Source organism: Pelophylax lessonae (assembly GCF_965119305.1).
Source record: "Pelophylax lessonae genome assembly, chromosome: 5".
NCBI classification, from domain to species: Eukaryota; Metazoa; Chordata; class Amphibia; order Anura; family Ranidae; genus Pelophylax; species Pelophylax lessonae.
The window spans coordinates 441,289,612-441,312,944 of NC_138772.1; the positions used below are offsets into that span (position 1 = coordinate 441,289,612).

A 23,333-nucleotide genomic window follows, 5' to 3' on the forward strand; every position below is an offset into this window, starting at 1 on the left:
CTGCTTTCAACATTGAGGAGAAATTCAAATTCAACAGTGGTAACAGAATATGGCTAGGTTTACACTGTATGTGGTGGATCACTTTTCAGAGAGCTGCGGCTTCCATGCATTCTGGAGGCTATCCTGCTACCTCTGGAATGTCTTTCCTTTTTTTTTTTTGCAAAATGGCAATTTTAAATGGAACTAATGCACTGCAATAGAGAGGCAAGCTCTTTGGCTTATGGTTGCAGCGAGGTCCCATTGACTTGAATGGGTGAGTTTTACAGGCAGTGCCAACTATAAACTCGACAAGCCATGTTCGTGCTGTTCACAAGGTCACAGCATGTGTACAGTGTCCTTTGGCTGTATTGTATGGTGGGTTTTAGGTGGGCAATCAGGGGGGAACTGCAGCTCACCGGCCTTTTTTTACTGCCCCCTGGTTGCCCTTTTTCTATTGATGGCAGGTCTTGACAACCTGCAGGCATTCCTAAGCTGCAACCTTGTACAGCTTGCTAAAAATGTGTAACTGCTTTAATGTACATAGTCTTGGCCGATGTGCACTTCAAAGCGGAGCTTCAGCAACCCACCAAAAAAATTTAAGTCAGCAGCTTCAAATACTGTAGCTGCTGACTTTTACTATTAGGGCACTTACCTGTCAAGGGATTCGGCAGCATCCTCACCCAAGCTGATTCTTAAATCAGCTCTCGGCTGCTGGCAACGCCATCTTGGGTAAGGCCTACTGAGTATGCGCAAATCGCTTTGCGCTTTCTCAATTGGCCGGCTGTGGCGAGAGCTAAACTTCTGGCTGCATTTGCCACGGCAAACTCAGCTAGAAGTGGGAGCGGGTACCTGTCAAAGCCAGGTACTTGCTCCCCCTCCACAAGGTGCCATATGTGGCACCAGAGGGAGGGAGGAGGCAGACAAGCAGAGCTTCCCCTTTTGGTTAGAGCTCCACTTTAAGGTCTACTCTGATTTAGTGTAGCTCCATGCCTGACTTTTACCTCCCATGCCACTCTGTTCATCAATGCAAGTAAATAGAAATATCTATCTATTCAGGCACCAACACCATCAAAAGGGGTGTCTGTGATCAGCCTTAAAAGTGTCTAGGAAGTTGTTGAACTCTAAGATAAGATTAAAAAATGCATGTGTATACTAGGCTTCATGACATAACCATATCATTTGTTGTACATGACTGTTTTTTATTAGCTAGTGGCTTGTATTAGTTTCAAAGTACTAATCTGTTCTAAATTTATTTTAGCTCCATCATCTCAGATTACAACCGAATATGCATTTGAGGTAAATGTGTAAATAATATCAACATTGCTGTAAATGTTTTCAATGCCAATGGAAAGCAACATGCTGCTTAATTTTTAGTATCCAATCGTTTTTTATTAAGTTTTACAAAACGGTGAAAAAGAAAGGGGTAACCTACAGAAAAGCACCACACAGCAGTGTGTTCAAGCATAATGCTACTTGATTTTTGACACAACACAAAGCTATCACTCCTGCATGTACAGCACTGTGCAATGCCCTTTGTAAAGTCATGGCAGGCTTTGAAGGACTATTATGAGGCTTTAGAAGTACTGAATAAATGCTGTTTAGACACATAGTATTGATGCACGTGAGTGGGCCCTAAAACACTTCCTCCAATTGTCTTCCAGGACAGCCTCTGGGACCTAGGGCTCCTCCCTCCGGACAGGAAATGCATCCCCCAAATAAAATAAAAAGCAGTCCTCCAGGCCCACACCTCAATATTAGTGTTTCTCTTGAAGGATAGGTAGCACGTGGAGGAATCAAGGAAGCTCTAGGTCTCAGAGGCTGGTTGTGGAGCTTCCTGCACGAAAAAGATGTACTATTTCTGCCTTATGCGACCCTTCCCTGGGGGAAGTGGACTGGGGCTGTGCATTCTGTTGTTTGCAGCCTTGGGGAGAGAGAGAGGACCACTGATGGCTGACTCCCAGCTCTCCCTGTGTATGCTGGCCGGCTCAGCGCGTGCCTCGCTGGGTGAGGAAAGGGGAGCGGCATGCATTCCACACTGGTAGCCAGAAATTGCATAGGCAAAATGGGCCAGCCAAGTGACATTAGCGGGCGCTGGAGGCTCGTGGTTCTGGCCTCTTAAAGTGACACAGACAGCAGGAAATCGGGCTGCTGGTGCCAGACTGTGAACCAGCAAGGCTGTAAGAAAACACTTGGGAAGAAGCATGGACACCCCTGTTCCCTCGCAGGACAATCTGCTGCAACAGGCACCAGCTTCTCTCAGGTAAGCTGTGGATTGGGTTCCTTTGGCTTGCACTTGGGAGATGTTTTCTTTTACTGACCTATGGGCTATAGGGATAGTCTCAGCAGTTAGGGGCACTCTTTTTGTTGTTTATTCTGCACAGTGTTGTTTTTGGGATAGGGCCTGGCCTCAAATGCTGTTTATGTCTCCTGTCTTAACATAGGTTAAAGCCCAGGATAAGACCAAGATGGCGGCCCCCAAGAGGAAATGTGCTGTTTGTGCAGCTAGGCTAAGCTCTGCGTGGGAAAAGCCCTTATGCCGTAGTTGTTTGGATAGTCTGGTAAAAGACAAATTTGTTACCGCATGTCACAGAATTCTGACATCAGTCAAGGATGAAATTGCTTCAACCTTTAAATCATTTAAAGGTTTGATAGAGAAAATGCGGGGTCCCGCGGTACCTGTTGTATCTGTCCCCACCCATAGGGGGGAGGGAGAGGACCCAGAGGAGGATCCCAATCCTCTTCACAGGCTGATTTGGTTTCAGAGAATAATTTAAGAGGGGAGGTTAACCCTTCCAGGGGCTCAAGATGCATATTGTCTCTTGATGATGTCGACGATCTGCTTAAAGCGATCTACAACACCTTAGAGATTGAAGAAGAAAAGGTTCAGCTTTCAAAGCATGACCTGATGAATGAGGGGTTTCATGCTAAGAAGTTGAGTGTGTTCCTAGTCCATAGCTCTCAACCCGAAACCCAGAAACAAAGCCTTTTTTCGCTGGGGGTCTAAAAAAGAAGGTTCCCCTTTCAGGAAGATGTGGCCCAACCTTGGAATATGGTGCTGAAGCTGGACACACCCCTTTCGAAGATCTCTAAGAAATCGGACATAGCCTTCAATGATATGGGGGCTCTGAAAGACCCCATGGACAAAAAGGGTGAGGTCCTACTTCGCAGAGCCTGGGACTCTACCTCTATCAGCCTAAAACCAGCCTTAGCAGCAACTTGCGTTGCCAGAAATTTTCAGTCACACCTGTCTGCCTGGACCTCAAGGCAACAGATTTTAAAATCATTCCCTCTGCTTTTCAAAGCTGTAGGTTACTTGGCTGCTGCCTCGGCAAAGTCAGACAAATTGGCAGCGAGATCCGCTGCATTGTGAACTCGGCCAAATGAGCCCTGTGGCTAAAAACATTGACATGGGACACGGCGTTTAACTATTTGCCGCCCACCTACTGTCAAATGATGGCGGAGCATTGCGGCTCTTGTTCATATGACGGCACCCCAGAATGGCTGCTCTCGCGCGTCCGCAGTGATCGTGGCCGCACTGTGTTCCTAGGACACGGCGTGTCCCCGATTTTTTGGTAAAGAGCCAATGACATGGCTTTTTACCCATGTGATCGGCTGTGTCCAATCACAGCCGGTCAGATGTAAATGAGGAAGTGCCGTTTATCGGCGCTCCTCGTCTCACACTGTCAGAGTGTGTGGCAAGGAGAGCCAAACAGCGGCTCCTCCTCAAAGGGAAGTACAGGACAGGTAATCAGGGCACTGATCATCAGTGCCCTGATTACAGTAAAGAAAAAACAGTGCCCTGATTACAGTAAAGAAAAAACAGTGCCCTGATTACAGTAAAGAAAAAACAGTGCCCATCAGTGATGCCAACCAATGCCCATCAGTGACACCAACCAATGCCCATCAGTGACCCCAACCAATGCCCATCAGTGACCCCAATCAGTGCCCATTAGTTATGGCAGTCAGTGCCTGCTCATCTGTGCTGCCCATCAGTGCTTCCCATCAGTGCCATCTCTCAGTGCCCACCAGTGCAGCATATTAGTGCCTCCTCATCAGTGCCCATTAGTGCAGCCTATCAGTGCCGCCTCATCAGCGCACATGAGTGAAGGAGAAAAATTACTTATTTACAAAATTTACTGACAGAAATGGTTTTTTTTTTCAAAATTTTCAGGTTTTTTTTTGTAAAAAATAAAAAAAACTAGCGGTGATTAAATACCACCAAAAGAAATCTCTATTTGTGTGAAAAAAAATTATAAAAATTTAATTTGGGTACAGCATTGCATGACCACGCAATTGTCATTCAAAGTGTCCTGGGCAGGAAGGGGGTGAAAGTGCCCTATATTGAAGTGGTTAAACTACACCTTTGCAGTATCCCTTTTTCAGGAGATCATCTTTTCAGATCAGGCCTAGAGGAGGTGCTAGAATGAGAAAAAGAAGGCCTTCCTGAATCCAAAAGAACAAGCAGAGCCTCATACCTAGGGTACAAGATTGCCTCAGTGGGAGGAAAGCTTTTTCTTCCAGGGGAAACCTTTCTAAAGATGGACTGATTAGCGTCAAAGCTTTAGGGCAATCAATCGGTCTCTCTAAGGGAAGTTTCTCAGGTAGTGGGCCTTATGACATCCTGTTTTCCCGCAGTTCCCTGGGCGAGATACCACCAACGTCCATTGCAGGCATTTCTAATAGGAAATTGGAACGGAAGCAAAAGTACCTTGGACTTTCGAATTTCCCTGCCCTCAAAGATCAAGAGATCCCTTTGGTGGTGGCGGACTCAGCACAATCTGTGCAGAGGCCTAGAATGGACTACTCCACAGACAAAGATTCTGACCACTGATGCTGGTCATTTTTGTTAGGGGGCACATTTAGGCAACAGAGGAGCCCAGGGGACATTGTCCCCAAGAGAAGCTCGTATGTCTTTCAACCAGAGAGAGTTGTTATCAGTTCAGCGGGCAGTGAGTGACTTTTTTTTGGATCTGGAGGATTTTCATCTTCAGATTAGTTCGGACAACGTTATCAAGGTTGCATACATCAACAAGCAGGGAGGTGCGAGGAGTCAGCGGCTGCAAGCAATAGCGAGCAACATTTTTCCTTGGGCAGAACAGAAGTTGGCTTAGAACTCAGCCTTACAGCTGAAAGGCTCTCAAAATTAATTGACGAATTTCCTCAGTCGACAGCGGCTGAGCCACGACGAATGGTCTCTCATTTAGGAGGGGTTTACGGTCATCACTCAGAAATGGGGGATGCCAGAAATAGATCTCTTCACATCCCAAAAGAACAACCAGGTCAAAAAGTTATTTTCCTTAGACCCTCGGGATCAGGCGATAGGGATAGATGCCTTGGCCATTCCCTGGATATTCAGCCTGGTATATGCTTTTCCCCCGGTGAGGTTAATTCCACCAGTTCTACGGAAATTCCTCTCAGAGAAGACTGATCTCATCTTGGTGGCCCCTTTTTGGCCCAAGAGGCCATGGTTCTCCAGGCTGCAAGGCCTATCTGCAGTTACCCCTATACTCATCCCGGAGAGGGAGGACTTGATCACGCAGGGACCAGTTTTTCACCCTCGGGTGTCAACGCTAAAGCTGTCAGCCTGGCTTCTGAGGAATAGGTTCTAAGATCGCAGGGCTTTTTGGAAAAAGTGGTTAAGACCTTAGTTAACTGTCGCAAGCCCATTACCAGGGCTATCAACTCCAAAATTTGGAAAAGGTTCAACTCCTGGATGTCAGATCAAGGCCATGGAATTCAAGATATCCCAACAGTATTGGAGTTCTTCCAACAGGGGGCTGACAAGGGGCTCTCTGTTACCACCTTAAAGGTGCGAGCCTTGGTCCTTTAGCGTGTTTCTTCAGATCCCTCTGAATGTTCTAGTCGGCAGGGGACTCCGCCTCCATTTATTAACGCACACTCAACCAGAGCCTTAGGCAGCTTGGGCAGAGCGAGCTGGTCCCTTTGCCAGAGCAAATATGCAAAGCTGCTACATGGTCCAGCAACTCTACCTTTTGCGAAGCATTATCGCCTGGATCTGCTTACAAGCAAAGATCAGATGTTTGGACGTAAGGTCCTCCAGGTGGTGGTCCTGCCCTAAGTGGTAAGTTCTTGCGCATCATCTCAGAGGCTGTCATGGAAGACGATTGGAGAAAACCTGAGTTAGACTTACCAGTAGCTCATTTTCTAGGAAGTCTTCCAGGACAGCCGAGATCCCCCCCACCCCCATGTGTTTTTTCTGGCATTATTATATCATGCTGTGATGATTGTGTTTTGTCTTCTAGTGCCTCCCTACGGTCCTTGGTGATACTGAGGTGTGGGCCTGGTTTTCAAGTATTGCAACTTTTATGTAAAAAAATAAATAAAAAATTACATGGCACAATGTCTCACCCAAATCTAGAACAATGAGAGTGTTTATATTTTATCTCATGACTTATAAGGGTGTAACTTTCAATATATCCTATGACTGGTATTAGAATGCAGACAAACCCTGGAAACTGCTAATTACTGTTTTGTTGTACTGTGGGGTGTTGGATTGTTTAGGAAAGGGGAGGGGGGATTGTGGGTAGGTCTGTTGTAAATTTGCATGCTTTGTATAGAAAATAAATATTTCAACAAAAATGTATCTGCTTCAAATAAAAAAGAAAATAAATCCTACCACTGTATTCTTTATAGGGAGCCACCTACTTCAAAGACAACAGAACTGAAAAAAACAAAATTGGTGCAATATGCCCAATAAAAATTAAAATAAACACCCGCGCCTAGGTATACAACTAAGATATTATAATGAGCAGCCGCTGTCTATCCATCCAAATTGGTTAAAATAAATAAATATTCAGGCAGCGCTTGCTTAAACTAGTCGATTTTACTTTAAAATATTGTGGTATATATTGTGAATATATTATCTAGAGAAAAAAAGAAAAAACAATCAATGTGTCAACATAATTCTAAAAAAACAACTGAAGTGATACTGTGCAAACATAAAAGTCTTTTTGTGCGATTTTAGGTGATTTGTGCTTTTCTTCCCACTTGAATGTCCTCTGCTGACTCTCACCGGTCCAGATTCTCTCCTGGTGCTGTCCTAGCAATTCTTCCAAAGTTGTGTTTTTATGCAGGCAGGAAATAAATGGAGAGATGGCCTCCCATAGTGTAAAATCCTTTTAAATGTTATTCTTACAAGGCAATTACAGGTAGAGGCCAATAAAAGCAATATAAAACAATAAAAATAGTGCTACTGTGCATTAAAAATCAGCGTATTGTTTAGCGTATTAAACGCTGCCTGTATCCTGGCGTGCGTTCCACTCTCTGGGCCAGAAGTGACATTCGGGAGCATCAGCTTGACACGTTTCGTCATCAAACGGTGACGTTATCAAAAACAGGATAGAATATTCCCCTTATGCATCAACTTTATAACATAAAACCATGGTCTTACTTTGCTATCTGATTCTTCTTACCAAACCCCCAACCCTATTCAGTGTTTATTGCTGTACCAACATCATACCTATCTGCTTTGGGCATTAAAGCCCTAGTGAGATTGCATATAAAATGTTGATAGTACATTCCAGCTGCAGCAAGTGATCACAGTCCTACCATATTTAATTTGTAAAGCCTGCCACCTGTACTCTGTCATGCTGCAGAGATGGACTGCTTCGCTCTGTGAAAGCAGCAGTCTCCCTGCAGTGATGTTGCACACCGCCATCTAATGCCCGTACACACTATAAGAAAATTGGGCCAACATTTTCGTCCGAGGGATGATCATACGTTTTTGTGATAGTGTGTACACAACTTTCAATAGCCGATTCCGAACTAAAATTTCTGAAGGGACAAACGCCCAAATTTTGGGAACAGAAAGAATGATTTTAATGTGTACCATTTTTGTACAATTGTTCCTATGAGAAATAGCAGCTATAAAAAACTGCGCATGATTAGAAACAATAAATAAAAAAATAAAAATCTTTGTCATATGAGAATTTTCATACATTATTTATATCTTTGGTTTCCGACTTGCTGTAAAACATCGAGGAAAACTGGCCAATTGTTCGTCCAATTTTCTCAGTGTGTACGAGGCTTAAGTCCGAGCTAGAGCTCTCAGTAAAGCTCACTCTCACTGCTGATTGGATAACTTTAGCTTTGGCTCATGGAGGGTGTGTCACACCACCGAAGAGAGACCACTGCTCTCTCACAAAGTGCAATGATACTTCTCTGTAGCATGATGGTGAAGGACAGGCCTTCTCTGGATTTGCTATTTCTCTCCAGCCATTGCCCAGCCAATCTTTCATTTTCCTTGAAACATCAAGAAAACCATACTTACAGAAATAGAAGACTTTTTTCACCTCTTTACTTACTTACTTTTTAACCAACTAACTTTTTCGACCTGTTTTCTCAGGGTTCTTCATAAATGACTCCTATAGTTGTCCCTGTATCTCCTGCCGTTTTTTGGATTTTTTTCTCAGTTTATTATATTCTTCTTCTCAAAACATTTGAAATATGAGGTCTTGCACTTTCCTGCTTATGGTATTCTTCTTTTTCTGCCACTTGGCTTTCAGCATTTCCCATTCTGTTTCCAGGTATTCTGCTCACCATTTTTCCATTCTCCAAGGCTCTGTTTTTTCTTTTCCTCTTTTTCTCTTTTTAACATTTTAGACAGTATACTTCCTTAAAACAAGTCTTTAGGGATATCTCCCAGCAAAATGCTGTTAACAAACACAACTGCTACAAGATTTTCTTTACGTTCTCCATCCACCCTTTTACTTTCAGGGCCAGTTCACACCGGAAAGTGGAGCAGGAAAGGTGTGTTTTGTGCGCGTTTCCTGCACCATGCTGGAATGCACTTGTAATCTGCTGTGGGTGCCAATGCATTGTTAACCACTTGCCGACCGTCGCACGACTATTTACTGCGACGGTCAGCCCCTCACAGGCAAAGCGACGTAGGACTACGTCGCTAGCCTGTGAGGCTCTAGGGAGCGAGCGTGCGCCGCCGGAGGCACGCTCCCGCCCTGTCACGGACCCCCCCCCCCCGCGCGCGTGTGCCTGGCGGACCCGATGTCCGCCGGGCACTCGCGATTGTCCGTTACACTGGGAGAAAGGCAGGCGGCTAATGTAAACAAAGCCGCCTGTCATTCTTCCCTGTGTAAGAATGGAGATCATACGGTTCTGCTATGTAGGACCGTTGATCTCTGTTCTTACACCAGTAGCCACATCCAATCACAGTTAGAATCACGCCCCTAGGGACACACTTAACCCCTCCCTCTCAAAAAAAGTTAACCCCTTCACTGCCAGTGTAATTTTTACAGTAACAGTGCATATGTATAGCACTGATTACTGTAGTAATGTCACTGGTAACCCCAAAAGTGTCAAAAATGTCAGTCAAGGGTCCAATCTGTCCACCGCAATGTCGCAGTCCCGCAAAAAAAATCGCCACCATTACTCGTTAAAAAAAAATGACAAAAATCTTTCCCTTAGTTAGTAAACACAATAACTTTTGCGCAAACCAATCAAATACGCTTTTTTTTTTTTTACCAAACATATGTAGCCTAAAACAAATTGGCATAAAATGTTAAATTTTGATTTTTACATTTTCTTTGTTTGGGAATTTCATTTCTTTTTTTGTTTATAACGCATCAAAAAATCGCACAGGTGATCAAATACCACCAAAAGAAAGCTCTGTTTGTGGGAAAAAAAGGACGTCAAATTAATTTAGGTACAGCGTCGCACGACCGCGCAATTGTCCGTTAAAATCATGCGGTGCCGAATCGCAAAATAGGCCCTGGTCAGGAAGGGGGTAAAATCTTCCGGGGCTTAAGTGGTTAACAGCATCCCAAACCCAGAACGCAAACGCAGTGCATTTGCAAGCACCAAATCTCTTGGTACTACAGTGCCATCCACTTTGGTGCGGCCCATTTTTTAAAAGTAGTGCATGCACTCTTGTTTTGTTGTTCCACTGCAATTTCAGCCCATTAAAAGGAATGCTCTGCAAAATTTCACTGCAAGGGGATGTACTGGAATCGCACAAGAATGCAGAATGTGTTCCTGCATGATCCAATTGTGACCCAGCCCTCAGACTGTAAGCCCTTTGAGAGGAGTTATCATTCTTACTCAGAAATTCATAAAGTTTCAATCACTCTTTAGAATCCCCTCGCTCCTCCACACCACAAATTTTGGTGCAGACAACCGATTCATGTACGTGTCAGGAACATGGCAAACAGAGGGAGGCAGCACTTAAATTGGAGTGTCCACTTACCCACTTGCCTTCCCTGATGCCGCCAGCAAGCATTCCTGCAACCCACGAGCCATGTGTGGGAATTTAATGACCGCTTTCCAGCAGATATGCCCAACTCTCTGTACATCAGTTTAGAGTCGTTATTATTCTGTTGCAGCCAAAGTGACAGATTCCAAAAGTGGCACTAGTAAACTGCTACCTGAATCTGGTGCATGTGTTGGTACTGGTAGCAAAACTTGTGCTTTCCTGAATTAGGCACAGGACAGGCCATATTAAAGGGGCCATATAGTGTTGCAGAATTCAGTTTTTTACAGAGCTACCCAACAAACTTGGTCTCTATCTCTTAGACTTTTTTGTTTGTTTGATTTTTTTTACTATCTTTTGTTTTTGTGTTTTGTGTTTTTAATTTTTTTTTTTTGCAGAATTTTCTATTTTACATTATTTTTTTGTTATCTATTAACTTTAATCTATGGTTTTATATTTTAGTTTCCTAACCAATTTCAGTTAATTAGTGCAATTTTAACTATGGACAAGGTCATGCACCTCATAGACGTGGTAGTTTAAAGGGTAATGATAATTATGCAAATATTGGTTATTCAAAGCAAGCAATCAGATTTCTGTTCTAATAACAGATACGTGAATTCCAATTTTTGATTGGGTGCTATGGGTTAAAACATTTTAATTTTGCCTGCTTGCTCAGGTTTGCAAGCCTGTATGCCATATTCTGATCTGCAATATTGCTGATGCATTTGAAATCTGTTTTACTAAATACTGTTTCTTTCACCAGATGGCAATGTCAAACATCCGATATGGAGAAGGTGTTAGCAAGGAAGTCGGCATGGTAAGGACCCCGAAATAAATGCAGAACTGCAGACAAAAATAATGCAAACGAAGATGCATGGTTATTTTGTGAGGAGTTCTTGCACTGAGGGAACTGCTAGATATAGATGTTCATACTAAAAAAACAAATGCATTAGTTAATTGTCACCACAAAACAAGCTTTATTTGTGACTACATATGTTTTCTTTGTACAGGATTTGCAGAACATGGGAGCAAGAAATGTTTGTGTAATGACTGACAAAAACCTCGTTCAGCTTCTGCCAGTCAAAGCTGTGCTGAACTCACTAACGAAGAATAACATTAAGTTCTGCCTATATGACCGTGTCAGAGTGGAGCCTACAGATAAGAGGTAGCTGCACACTTAGCTGGTAGATGCCTGTGATATACCACAGTGATTATGTTTAATGTAGACAGGGGCTGACTGGCAACTTTTGGCCCAGAAGGCAAGTACAAACCAGAGGCCAATGGTGCAGCGACGTGCCCCCCCCCCCACTTCTCCTGGCCTCCTCCTGACCCCCATTCCAGGCTGAAGCTCTGCTCCAGGTACTCTCTGATTGAATCCATGTTCCTTACCTGGCCAGCAGGGGGCAGTTGGGGGGAGCTGGGACAGCTCGGTCTGGGTAGGCTGGGGGAAGAGAGTCTCCAGTGGGGCATGGAACTGACCTCTGCTCAGACACAGTTTACACCATCCACGCTGGGGGGAGGGCTGCACTTTTTCCTTGTCTTCATCCCGCACTCAGTTGGTCAGCGGTGGGGACTTTTTATTTCTGTTTACCAGGAATCCTTTAGGTATGTCTGTGGCAGAAGCGGTGCAGCATTTTTATGGGGCATCAGAGCAGCCCAGGGGGCAATTGCTCCCCTGCGCCCAGGGCCTGTCCTCCCCTGAATGTAGAATTTACAAAAGTAAGTTTTATTTTTGCTGCACTCATAAAATTTAGGGACTATGTTTGGGGTTTGGCTTTGATTTTTTTCCACCTATTTAGCAGTAATCAGGATGCAATACCCACCTGCTATTCAGACTGGTAACCAAGTTACGATTTTGGATTATCCACGTCAGCCAGTATCTAGACTTATGATAAATTTTATAACTTAATAGGCTGATGTAAAATATATCAACATGAATTCAAGGCTTTACATAAATTCCTTCTCCTCACCTTGACAAACTAATTTTTGGAAAATGAAAATGCTCCTTAAATATATAAGTGTAGCAGTACTCCCATGGAAGCCGCTGAGTGTGGGTTCCCCTGGGTTACTACCAGCAACAGCAGGACATTTAAGCATGTTTCCAAGTGTGATTACCTCAGACAAGAACCAGTCCAGTTTCTTTGGTTTTTAGGGTTTATTGAGAACCAGGATAGGAGAAGGGATGAGTGGGATACTCCCAACAACTGAACTATGCACAAATAGGCAGGGACTATACAGAATTGCTAATTGACGCTGGTTAGCGCTGACTGATGCTGGTCACGGGTATGCTGCTTACTTTGGATTCACCTTTGACTGTGAAAAGTCCTTTAAGTTCCCTAAGGTACTCTTTCCTGAGGTAGCTGACTTGTAGTACAGACTGTACTACTGAGAAACTTCAGGGCCCTTTCTGGCGCCCCTTTACTCCCTATTCTTCAGGGCTTCACAACTTGGCACCCCCTTTACTGCAGCATCCCGGGTTAGCTGGGTCTCTGATCCCCTTGACCTCTCTGGAGTGGTCCCCTCTCTTATGCAGACCTCTGGGCAGATCTTGAGTACTCACAACCGCTGGTTTTCCTGAAGAATCCTGCCCCACAGCTCCACTTGGTCAGCACACACTGGAATCTCCACTGCACAGCTCATCCCCTGGTCCCTAGGCCGACTGCCTGGACCACCTTCCTTAGCAACAGGAGGTGAGACAGCCGTCACCCTCCTCCTGGGACCTGGCTTCCTGCCCAAAGAAACCCTGTCACATGCTCCCCTCCTATTTATGTCCAATCCCAGGAGGCATTGCAGGAATGCCCTCCCACTGGAACTGACATAAAACAGAGTGTGTCATTGGTTAGGTTTCCTCCACTGCCCAATGAGCTCCCTCATTGGCTGCATTGGGGGACACTGCCATAGACCCAGTGAATCACACCTGGAAACATGTGGCTGGCTAACTAACAGATCAGACTCTCCTGATAAGCAGAACAGGGCCATAACTATGCTTTACCTAGCACCTACCTAGGAGGGTGCTACATCAGTAATATTCTGTGTAACATATGTTGTATTTAGCTGTATGAAGATTCTTACAGCTGGAGTCTTTTTCAGTAGAAACATAGAAGGTTAATGGCAGAAAAAGACCAAGTAGTCCACCCAATCTGCTTTTTTTGTGTGTGTTTGTTTTGGGGTTGGGTTTAATTTTTTATTTTTTTTTGTCTGAGGATATGTTTACCTCAAGCATGTTTTTTTTTTACTTTTTTTTTATCCCAAGCCCTGTTCAAATTTATCTAATGGTGATTGGCTCACTACCACTGCTGGAAGTCCGTTCCAAGCATCCTCTACTCTTTGGTAAAATAATACCTTCTAATGATACCCTAAAACATGCCTCCTGCCAGTTTTACAAGTCCCTGTCTTCTTAAATTCCACTTCATTTTCAATATCCTGCTCTCCTGAACCTTTGGTAATATCATTTGGCAATACGTGTGCATGATAACTGAAATAATCTAAATGGAATTTGTGTGTTGTGTTTTATTTTTGTAATATGCAGTAAACCCTTTCTTTTGTATACAGTTTTATGGATGCTATTCAGTTTGCCAAAAAAGAGACATTTGATGCCTATGTTGCTGTTGGGGGCGGCTCTGTAATGGACACCTGCAAGGCTGCAAACCTCTATGCCTGTAGTCCTGGTGCTGACTTCCTTGACTATGTCAATGCCCCTATTGGAAAAGGAAAGCCAGTGACTGTAACACTTAAACCACTCATAGCAGGTAACATATGCATAGTGGCTAAAAGGGAATACTATTCAGATGTGGAGATCACAAGTTACTAAAAAGAAATTGCACAAATAATGTTTAAATATATCAATTAGTTATAACCATTCACCCTGGTTATTACAGATATTATTAATAGAATGTTATGAACATATTTTTTGACAGTCCCTACTACATCTGGAACTGGCAGTGAAACTACTGGAATTGCAATATTTGACTATGAAGAAATGAAAGCCAAAACAGGTGAGTTCCACACTTTTTTAGAAACTGTATTTTTACGATTATTCTATATTAACTTTTTTGTTCTTCTTTGAATTCAATGTTTCTCTTTTTAACTACTTGCTCACTAGGCACATATACCCCCTTCCTACCCAGGCCAATTTTCAGCTTTCAGCGCTGTCACTCTTTGAATGACAATTGCGCGGTCATGCTACGCTGTACCCATATGAAACTTTAATACCGTATTTATCGGCGTATAACACGCACTTTTTCCTCCTAAAAATTGAGGAAAAATCAGCAGTGCATGTTATACGCCGATATTAAAAAAAAAAAAAGGCCAGGAAGCATCGCCGAGAGCAGAAGGGGCGGGCCGGCCGAGGAGAAGGAAGGACGAGCTGTCATAAGAGCAGAAGGGGGCGGGCCAGGCAGAGGAGAAGGGAGAACGAGCGAGCGCAGTCATCGGAGGTCCCACCTATGAGAGAGATGTCACATGTCTCGGCAGAGGAGGCGGGACTTCCGATGACTGCGTTCGCCCTTCTCCTCGGCCGGCCCGCCCCTTCTGCTCTCGGCGCTGCTTCCCGGCCTTTTTTAAAAACAGATTCAGATAGTTCCAATGGCGCTTGCGAGGCTGCATATATTAACACTGCGCTTGCGAGGCTGCATATACAGTATGGACACTGCTGATATACAGTATGGACACTGCTGATGAGGCTGCATATACAGTATGGACACTGCTGATATACAGTATTGGCACTGCTGATGAGGCTGCATATACAGTATGAACACTACTGATATACAGTATGGACACTGCTGATATACAGTATGGACACTGCTGATGAGGCTGCATATACAGTATGAACACTACTGATATACAGTATGAACACTACTGATATACAGTATGAACACTACTGATATACAGTATGGACACTGCTGATATACAGTATGGACACTGCTGATATACAGTATGAACACTACTGATATACAGTATGGACACTGCTGATATACAGTATGGACACTGCTGATATACAGTATGGACACTGCTGATGAAAAAATGTTCTGAGTTCAAAGCTGTTTATTTTAAATTTAATCTTTTTTCCTGAAATTTCTCTCCAAATATTGAGGTGCATGTTATACGCCGTCGCGTGTTATACGCCGATAAATACGGTAATTTTTTCACACAAGTAGAGCTTTCTTTTGGTGGTATTTAATCACCACTGTGTTTTTTATTTTTTGCAAAAAAAAAGACAGAAAAAGAAAAAAGTTTTCATAGTTTGTTAAAAAAATTTGCTAAACAGGTAATTTTTCTCCTTCATTGATGTGCGCTGATGAGGCTGCACTGATAGGATGCACTGATGGGCACTGATGGGCACTGATAGGCTGTGTGGGCATGAAGTCGTTAATGATGTACAAAAATGAATCTGCTGCTGCTAGAGAGACCAGCCCACCTTCATCCTGAGCCAATGCCTGGTTGCATGGGCCTTCCCACGACTCAATAAACCAAAAAAAGCGGAGCTCACATGGAATATCCATGCTTTGAGAATCTGATACATTTCATCAATATAGCTTGATCATGTGATATGTACTGACTTGCCATGGGGATGAGCTGCCATGATGCCATTGACCAATATGGTCATGTCCCTTTGTTTACATTTTAACAGCAGGAAAAGGAGCTGTCTTTTACGTCAAGTGAGTAATGGGATAGGACATGTCGGCAGGTTTTTTCTTTCAGCAGGACAGCTGATTTCATTCATTGTGATTGACGTGGATCTCAATCGCTGGATGGCATGATTGATCATAGATCTATAATGATTTTTCTTTTTGTAATACAGAACTTGTCAAAAAGCGTGTTTTTGTACTAGGTTTTTTTAATGAATGAGTATGGGTACTTTGCACCCCTTACTAATTCACATGGGGGGCTGGTTTTTAGGGGCTCCCTTATTTTGATAGAGAGTTTCCAGATCCCTGATAAGCCCTCTGCCCAAAGACCCACCACAGCAACTGGGCCAGAGTGCCGAGGAAGAGGCACTTGTCCTCATCAACATGGGAACAAGGTGATTTGCCAGAGAGGTACCTATTCCAAATTGTGGGCATGTGGCTTGGTATGGCTTAGTAGGGGGGCTGCACAATAGACCCCCCACACCCACCTTTCCCTGGCCTGCCAGTCTGCAGCACAGATAAGGGTCTGGTTTAGAATTTGGGGGACCCCATGTTTTTTTTTTGTTTTTTTCTTGATATTTGCTTTGCGTTACCTCTGAAAATCTATACCAGACCCAAATGGCATGGTATAGAATTTGGGGGGGGGGGGGGGGGGCGACCCTCAAAGTATAAAGGTCTGGTACAGATCAAGGGAATCTCAGCTGCTTTGTTTACAAACAAAATGAAACAGCCATGAATTGTCATTTACTTACAATGTAACAGCATTTTTCTTTTTTGCATCAGCAAAGAAAAACAGCTTTTTTTTTTTTTTTGTATAAATTATTGTACAGATGTACCACTTCCCAGGCAGGTTCAGGGCATCCCCCGGGCATGTTAAAGTAACATTGCACATTTAATGTTTCACTTTAAAGGCCAACTCCACTTGCAAAAATAAATAAATAAATAAATGCACCCATTTTTGCAGCTCCTGCAGACTCTTCCTCCAGCTTTATTTCTGTGCCAGAGTATTGACTTTCTTCGGACAGTTCTGGAGCTGGAGGTAGTCTCGATGGACTACGAACGGGGCGATCACCACACTTGTGTTCCATTGAGAAATGACCTGTTCATCTGCTGTGCTGGCAGACAGAACCTGTTCATTCACAGATCTCTGTAAATGAATGGTACATCTGTGCTGGCAGATCCCCATACAGCCATGCAAAATTCAAAAGTGACAGCTGCCACAGGGGAGAAGAACCCCAGCACGCTGTCAGGTTGGTCAGTTTGGGAGTGGGGGGTCCACTTGCAATCATGTTATACCATATATATAGGCTTTTAGGCTTAACGTTTCAGCACCATTAAAATTGCTACTTCCTGCCAAACAGAATTTTCTTTTTTCCTTTGGTACATTTATCCAGTGCAGTGCCCATCCCCCATACCATTTGTTTGGTAAAAGCTTTTGCCTATTAACCTAAAATAAAAGCCATTTATTTTTTCTTTACATTTGGCTCGCATTGACTTTAGTGGGATTCAGATTCCACACTCAAACTTCAATAAGGTTTGGCAAATCCACCTCAAACTGAACAGGTGCGCTCAAATACCCTGCTACTGATCTCTGTGAAAACTATGAATATTTTCAGAAATTTTAGTTTTATCATCAGTCCCTTTCTTAATGTTAACACCATACCCACTAATGTATAATTTTGTAAACCCGAAATACACGTATAAATTTATAGTAGTGGTGTTGCCATTTATAAAAGGATGGGAAGATAGGCAAGATTTGTGAGTCAGGTTATGAACTGGGCTGCCAGGGCAATGGGCATGGTATATGCTTTCTCTGCTACCCCTGTGGCTGTACCACTGGTTGGAAAGAATTGTGTAGTCATGGTCACCTGACAAATGACCCTGGGCATATTTAATGTGTACTCAGTGTCATGGACCAAGGCCTAGGTTAGATACATACTTTTATCAAAACACCATTATTCAGACATCAGCCACCTTTGGGTGACACTTATAGTACACACTGGTACTGATACCGCAGGTGACCATAGGGGCATTTATAAACACGGAGTCATAGGAAAATGAATGGATTTCTTTTTCTAATCAGTGAAATCTTCTTAATGTGAATATGATTGATTCACTTGGGAACACTGGCTTTCCTAAATGATTCTTCCCTTCCTTTCATTACAACATTTTTCAATGTTATTCAAAGTAACCTACAGATGCAAACATGGGAGAAATGCCACTTTGCAGGATATGATTTTTCACAGTCTTGGAATTGATCTTTATGGTATAAAATATACTATTTTTGGATTTTCCTAGGTATTGCTTCTAGGGCCATTAAACCAACTCTAGGATTAATTGACCCAGAACATACATTGCATATGCCAGAGAGAGTAGTCGCTAACAGTGGATTTGATGTATTGTGGTGAGTGAATAGGTCTCCTTACTATGGTGTGAGCTTCAGGGCAAAAACTTAATGTATCCCTATTTATTTCACAGTCATGCTCTGGAGTCTTACACTGCAATCCCATATAATATGCGCAGCCCTTGTCCAACCAACCCAATCAACCGCCCAGCTTACCAGGGGAGCAACCCCATCAGCGATGTGTGGGCAATACATGCCTTGAGAATTGTCTCCAAGTACTTAAAAAGGTAAGTTAGCGTTCCTAAATGTTAAATTGCATTACAAGCAAAAAAAAATAACCTAACACAGAGTCTGGGTCACGAATATACAGAGGGAAGATCTAAAACATGATAGTCATGTTTAAAGCCACCCAACCCACATTTATTTTTCTTTTTGGTGAGGGCTTATTTCACTTTGTAGTTATCCTCCAATCCCATGACAGCGTATCCCTTGTGGCATAAGTGGCAGTTGCATGTGGTGGTGAGCCACTTATCTTCTTCTATTTTTCCTTGTGGGATGAGAGGCAGTGAACAAAACCAACCACATATGTTCCCTTGTAGTATGGGGTGAGGGGCTTGATTGCTAATTTTTTTGGAACCAACAGTCTCCATCCTTTGTCCCTGGCAGACCTCTTTCCCCTTGTAAATAGTGAGCCAAGTAAGGTGCTTACATCTGTGCTGCCATCCTCCCTATAAGATACATGTAGGACAACAAACCCCACTTGTTTTTGGCACTTTACAGCAACGCAATAATATGAACAAACTTTTCTTACATATAGCACTACTCCCTTAGGGGTTCCCCTGGGTTACCATTGGCAACAACACGACAGTTCAACATTCTCCTAGTAATTATGGCACAGTCAGGAAACTCAGTTTTTTTGTGTTTTTATTGGGAACTTGGATGGGAGAAGGGAATGAGTGGGATACTCCAACTTACATAACTATGCACAAGTAGCTGGGACAACTGAATAATGCTGAACATTGCTAGGCCGCTGCTTCACCTTGTCAGTAGCAGTGATGTAGTAAGAAATTATCTGTCTGAGGTAAACTGTACTGTACTGCAGAACAATCTTCGGGGTCCTTCCTGGAACCCCCCTTCCTTGCTCCTATTCTTCAGGGTCACCTACACGGCACCCCCTTTACTGTTACACTTCTTGTGTGAGCTAGCTCCTTGATCCCACTGACTTCTCTGGAGTGGTCCCCCTTCCTGGGCAGACCCCTTTGCAAGTCCCCGGTGTTTCTGTCTTCCAGGTCATTCAGTTCAGTATTAACGACAGATGTAGGAACTTCACTGATGCATATTGTGATGTATTGTATATGGAAAAACAGCCTTAACCAATCTGTATTGTTTTATTAACTTTTTATTGTTTTGAATTATTAAACATTGCAGATATTATGTCCTACGTTTTTATTATTTCCCTTGTAGGTTGAGGGGTGATAAATGCTGGAAGCCTTTTTCTTTTTTTTTTCTTTGTAGAACCCACCTCTGCTTTTCTACTTTTTCTTCTTAGGATAAGAGTTGGTGAATGACCCACATCCATCTTTTCTCTCATAAAAACACTTGCAATTGCTGAGTTGGTCCTCAACCCATTTTTTCCCTCAAACAGGTGGCTGTTGCACACAGCAGACAACCACTGCCCAAAATTTTCCAATGTGTGATTAGGGATTGTCAACCACCCAGCTCAATTTATCTCTTGTGGGATGAGTAGCATACTGTGGTAAACAATCCACAACTGCCTTTATTTTTTAAATGTGGGCATAGTTGCACTATGGTGAACCACACACTCCGATCTTATCCAGTGTTGGATGAGAAGCTGGTTTCACAGTCTGTAGTTTTTTTTTTGCATGAGATGGACACTGGTGAGCTACTCATCCCTGTCATTACTTTATGGAATAAGTAGCAATTGTGTCTTGTGAATGAACCATCCTCTTCTGTCTTCTCCCTCTTGGGATGAGAATTTTGTGTGCTGTGGTGAACTTCGCATCCCAATCTCTTCCCACCTGGGAGTGGGATGATAAACAACCCACCCCCATCTTTTCCTATGTACCAGCCTCTCAAGTATCCCCATGTACTCCATTGTGGGATGAGGGAGAGGCTGTTTCACACAATAAAAAACCTCCCAGCACCCTTTTTTGATCATAGATAGTGAAGAAGCTGACCCCATAGTCCCCTACTGGCATGAGGGTTATTTTATCACCTAATCCATGTCTTTTTCCTTGTTGGATGAGAGGTCATTTTGATAGTCAGCATAGTGCAGACAATGGGGGAGACCTGCAGGAGAAATGTTGCAGACAATGTGGGGAGACCTCTGAAAGATGCTAGTGCTGACACAGGGATTTGGAGTGTGTGTAACAATGTGGACACCACCTATGAAGGAACAGTATGTGGTGAGGATATGGACATTGTTGAGAGAGTTGCAGGACATGAGTGAGAAACGTGTGTAGCAACATTGATTTGAGTGCTAGGGATGTGAACACTGTTAAGAGGTGAAGTTCTCTGAAGGTGGGGTGAGCAACATCTGTGCTGCAGACCTGTCAGTGTGCAAAACTAGAGAAACAGTTTGATATTAGGCTCTCAGACGAGTTGCATATACGTTCTAGGCATATAAAGGAAGGCAGTGCTAAGGAAATCAACTCCTATCAACCTATTAGACGTATAAATGTTAAGATTTCTTGTTGGTTTGTGGTTAACTTGCACATCACCATTACTCTTTGACCTGCCTTTCACATCATCTTGCATTCCACATTCTTTATATATATTCAATTAGAGCGGTGGTTTGATGCATTGGGCAGTTTCATTCAGTTACAAGTGAATAATTAGGTAAATGTATGTATTTATTCTATTCTATCACTACTTTAATATATTACCATTAGTAATGGAACTTGTTCATGTTGGTGATTGTTGACAGAGCTGTGAAAAACCCAGATGATCAGGAAGCACGTTTCTCTATGCACTTAGCAAGCACTTTTGCTGGAATAGGCTTTGGAAATGCTGGAGTACATCTATGGTGAGTTACGGAAATAATGCAGCATTTGTTCACATAATTGGACCTCTGAGCTCACTAACCCACAAGCTTTTTATCTTAAAGACAGTTTAATAATTGCTTGTTTTTAGTTACATGCTATGATTATCATATAACCTTATTTTAATCACATTGGTCCTCAGAAAGAGACAATTAAGTACTGTCCATGATACTTTTTTTTATTTGCACTAACCAGTACTGCTTGGATCTGGAAGAAGGGGACATACCCTGAAAGCTTGTCCTGAAAAATTGTATGTTAGTGCAAATAAAAAAAAGTATCACGAACAGTACTCAATTGTCTCTGTCGCAAGTGCACTAATACGGCTACAATGACCTCAAGCATGATGGAAGGTCCTCAGAAAGGAAAGTGCCAGATTTAAAGACCCACAGAGCTCTTGTAGCCAGGGCAGCCATCAGAAATTTTGGGGCCCCTTACACAGCTTAAGGCCTGGGCCCCACCGTGCCTGACCACCAATATTCCGCAGGGCCCGCCCTCTGGCCGTCCCACCGAATCCGCCCACTGGCCATCCCACCGAGTCCTTCAGTGCACCCACTTCTATTTCACATCCCCATATATTCAGCAAAGAGATATCCCAATTCAGCAAAGAGACAGCCTCATATTTTCAGCAAAGAGACATCCCAATCAAGTAAAGAGACTGCTTCACATATTCAGCAAAGAGATATCCCAATCCAGCAAAGAGACAGCCTCATATTTTCAGCAAAGAGACAACGCAATCCAGCAAAGAGACATCCCTTCAGCTGCATCAGCTTACTCTGCACCCGCTATGCTTTAGCAATTGCTAGTTACTGCAGCTGCAACTACTTGGTCTCCTTGGTTGGGGCCTTGGCGTCCGGGCCCCTCGGAATGCCTGGGCCCCTTACATGTGTATGGGCTGTCCCCCCCTGATGGCTGCCCTGCTTGTAGCACACAGATGTAAAGTATCAAGCAAAACTTCACTCATGTCTGCCTGGAGTTTAAAAGAGCTGAAGTCTATTGGTTGTGGTCAAAATTTTTATAATTATATTTAGCTTATCTTTATACAGAACTAGCATAACTGCCGATATCTGCTGAAAAACATCCCTTGCACAGTAACATTTACATTTGGAGAGGAAGGGGCATTACTCTAAACCAATCTGGGCTATTGCTCATGGGGAATATCCTTATTGGAGGGATTAGCATCTAAAAGATATCTGTAGAGAGAAAACAGGCGCCACTCTAAGTGCAATAGGGAAAGCTTTAATACAACATGGCAATAAACACCAATATACTCACAAACGAGTATGTATGGAAGGCATCATGTGATAAACTGAATGGTTCATCCGTTGGAACACATAGTCAGAGTGGCCTGGGGGGTCTCAGACGCTCCTTGGTAACAACCGATGGATGTCTGCGCTTCCTGGTGGCTGGAACGCAGGGGCACTCTCTGACGTCACTTCCCAGTCATGACGTAATGATGCAGGCGGCTACGCGTTTACGGAACATGCGCTCCTTCCTCAGGCCTCTATCTAAAAGATATCACGTGTGCTGGTGGTTATTCATTGGCTGGGATAGGACAAGCTGAATTGCTTCACTGCAGTAAATGTGAAAAAAAACATTCTAAGTGTGTATTGCTGTCTGGGAGGGAAGTCTGAATCATATTGCTGACTGGACTGAATTATATATCTTATATAAATGAATATTTTCTTTTATGCTAGAGTTCCGGTATAGCGGTGGAAGCATCAAGAAACAAAACAAAAAAGATTTGATACACACACCCTATTGAGTAACCTCTCCAAAAAGTTTATTAGCATATAAAACGCATAAAAATGTCATCATCATTACCCAGAGATCCCACCCTACCAGATCACTCTCCAAACAAATAAACCCTTACCAACTATATCCCTCCCCAAGCAATTACCTTGCCTAGTGCATGTAAATCTATGAGCCTCCTGTGGAAGCTGGTAAAATCCCTCCCACAAGGCCCCCTCCTCCCTGTTTTGCACCTGCACTGAAATCCACAACAACCTGCTAGCACCCCACTTTAGAACCACAATGGGTGAACGGAGTGCTGAATTCCACAGGGACTGCACTGGAACTGATCCAAACTAATAGTATGATGT

At 43.3% G+C, this 23,333-nt stretch overlaps 1 protein-coding gene across 1 annotated transcript in view; it reads left to right on the plus strand.

The window, feature by feature from the left end:
• The window catches only part of ADHFE1 (alcohol dehydrogenase iron containing 1), a 64,883-nt gene that overhangs the window by 5,593 nt on the left and 35,957 nt on the right, over positions 1-23,333 (plus strand). The window contains exons 3-10 of the mRNA XM_082257448.1: positions 1,238-1,275; positions 10,965-11,018; positions 11,212-11,366; positions 13,754-13,950; positions 14,119-14,196; positions 18,127-18,232; positions 18,307-18,459; positions 21,120-21,218. Coding sequence (XP_082113574.1) covers positions 1,238-1,275; positions 10,965-11,018; positions 11,212-11,366; positions 13,754-13,950; positions 14,119-14,196; positions 18,127-18,232; positions 18,307-18,459; positions 21,120-21,218 — 880 coding nt within the window. The remainder of the gene's footprint in view (positions 1-1,237; positions 1,276-10,964; positions 11,019-11,211; positions 11,367-13,753; positions 13,951-14,118; positions 14,197-18,126; positions 18,233-18,306; positions 18,460-21,119; positions 21,219-23,333) is intronic.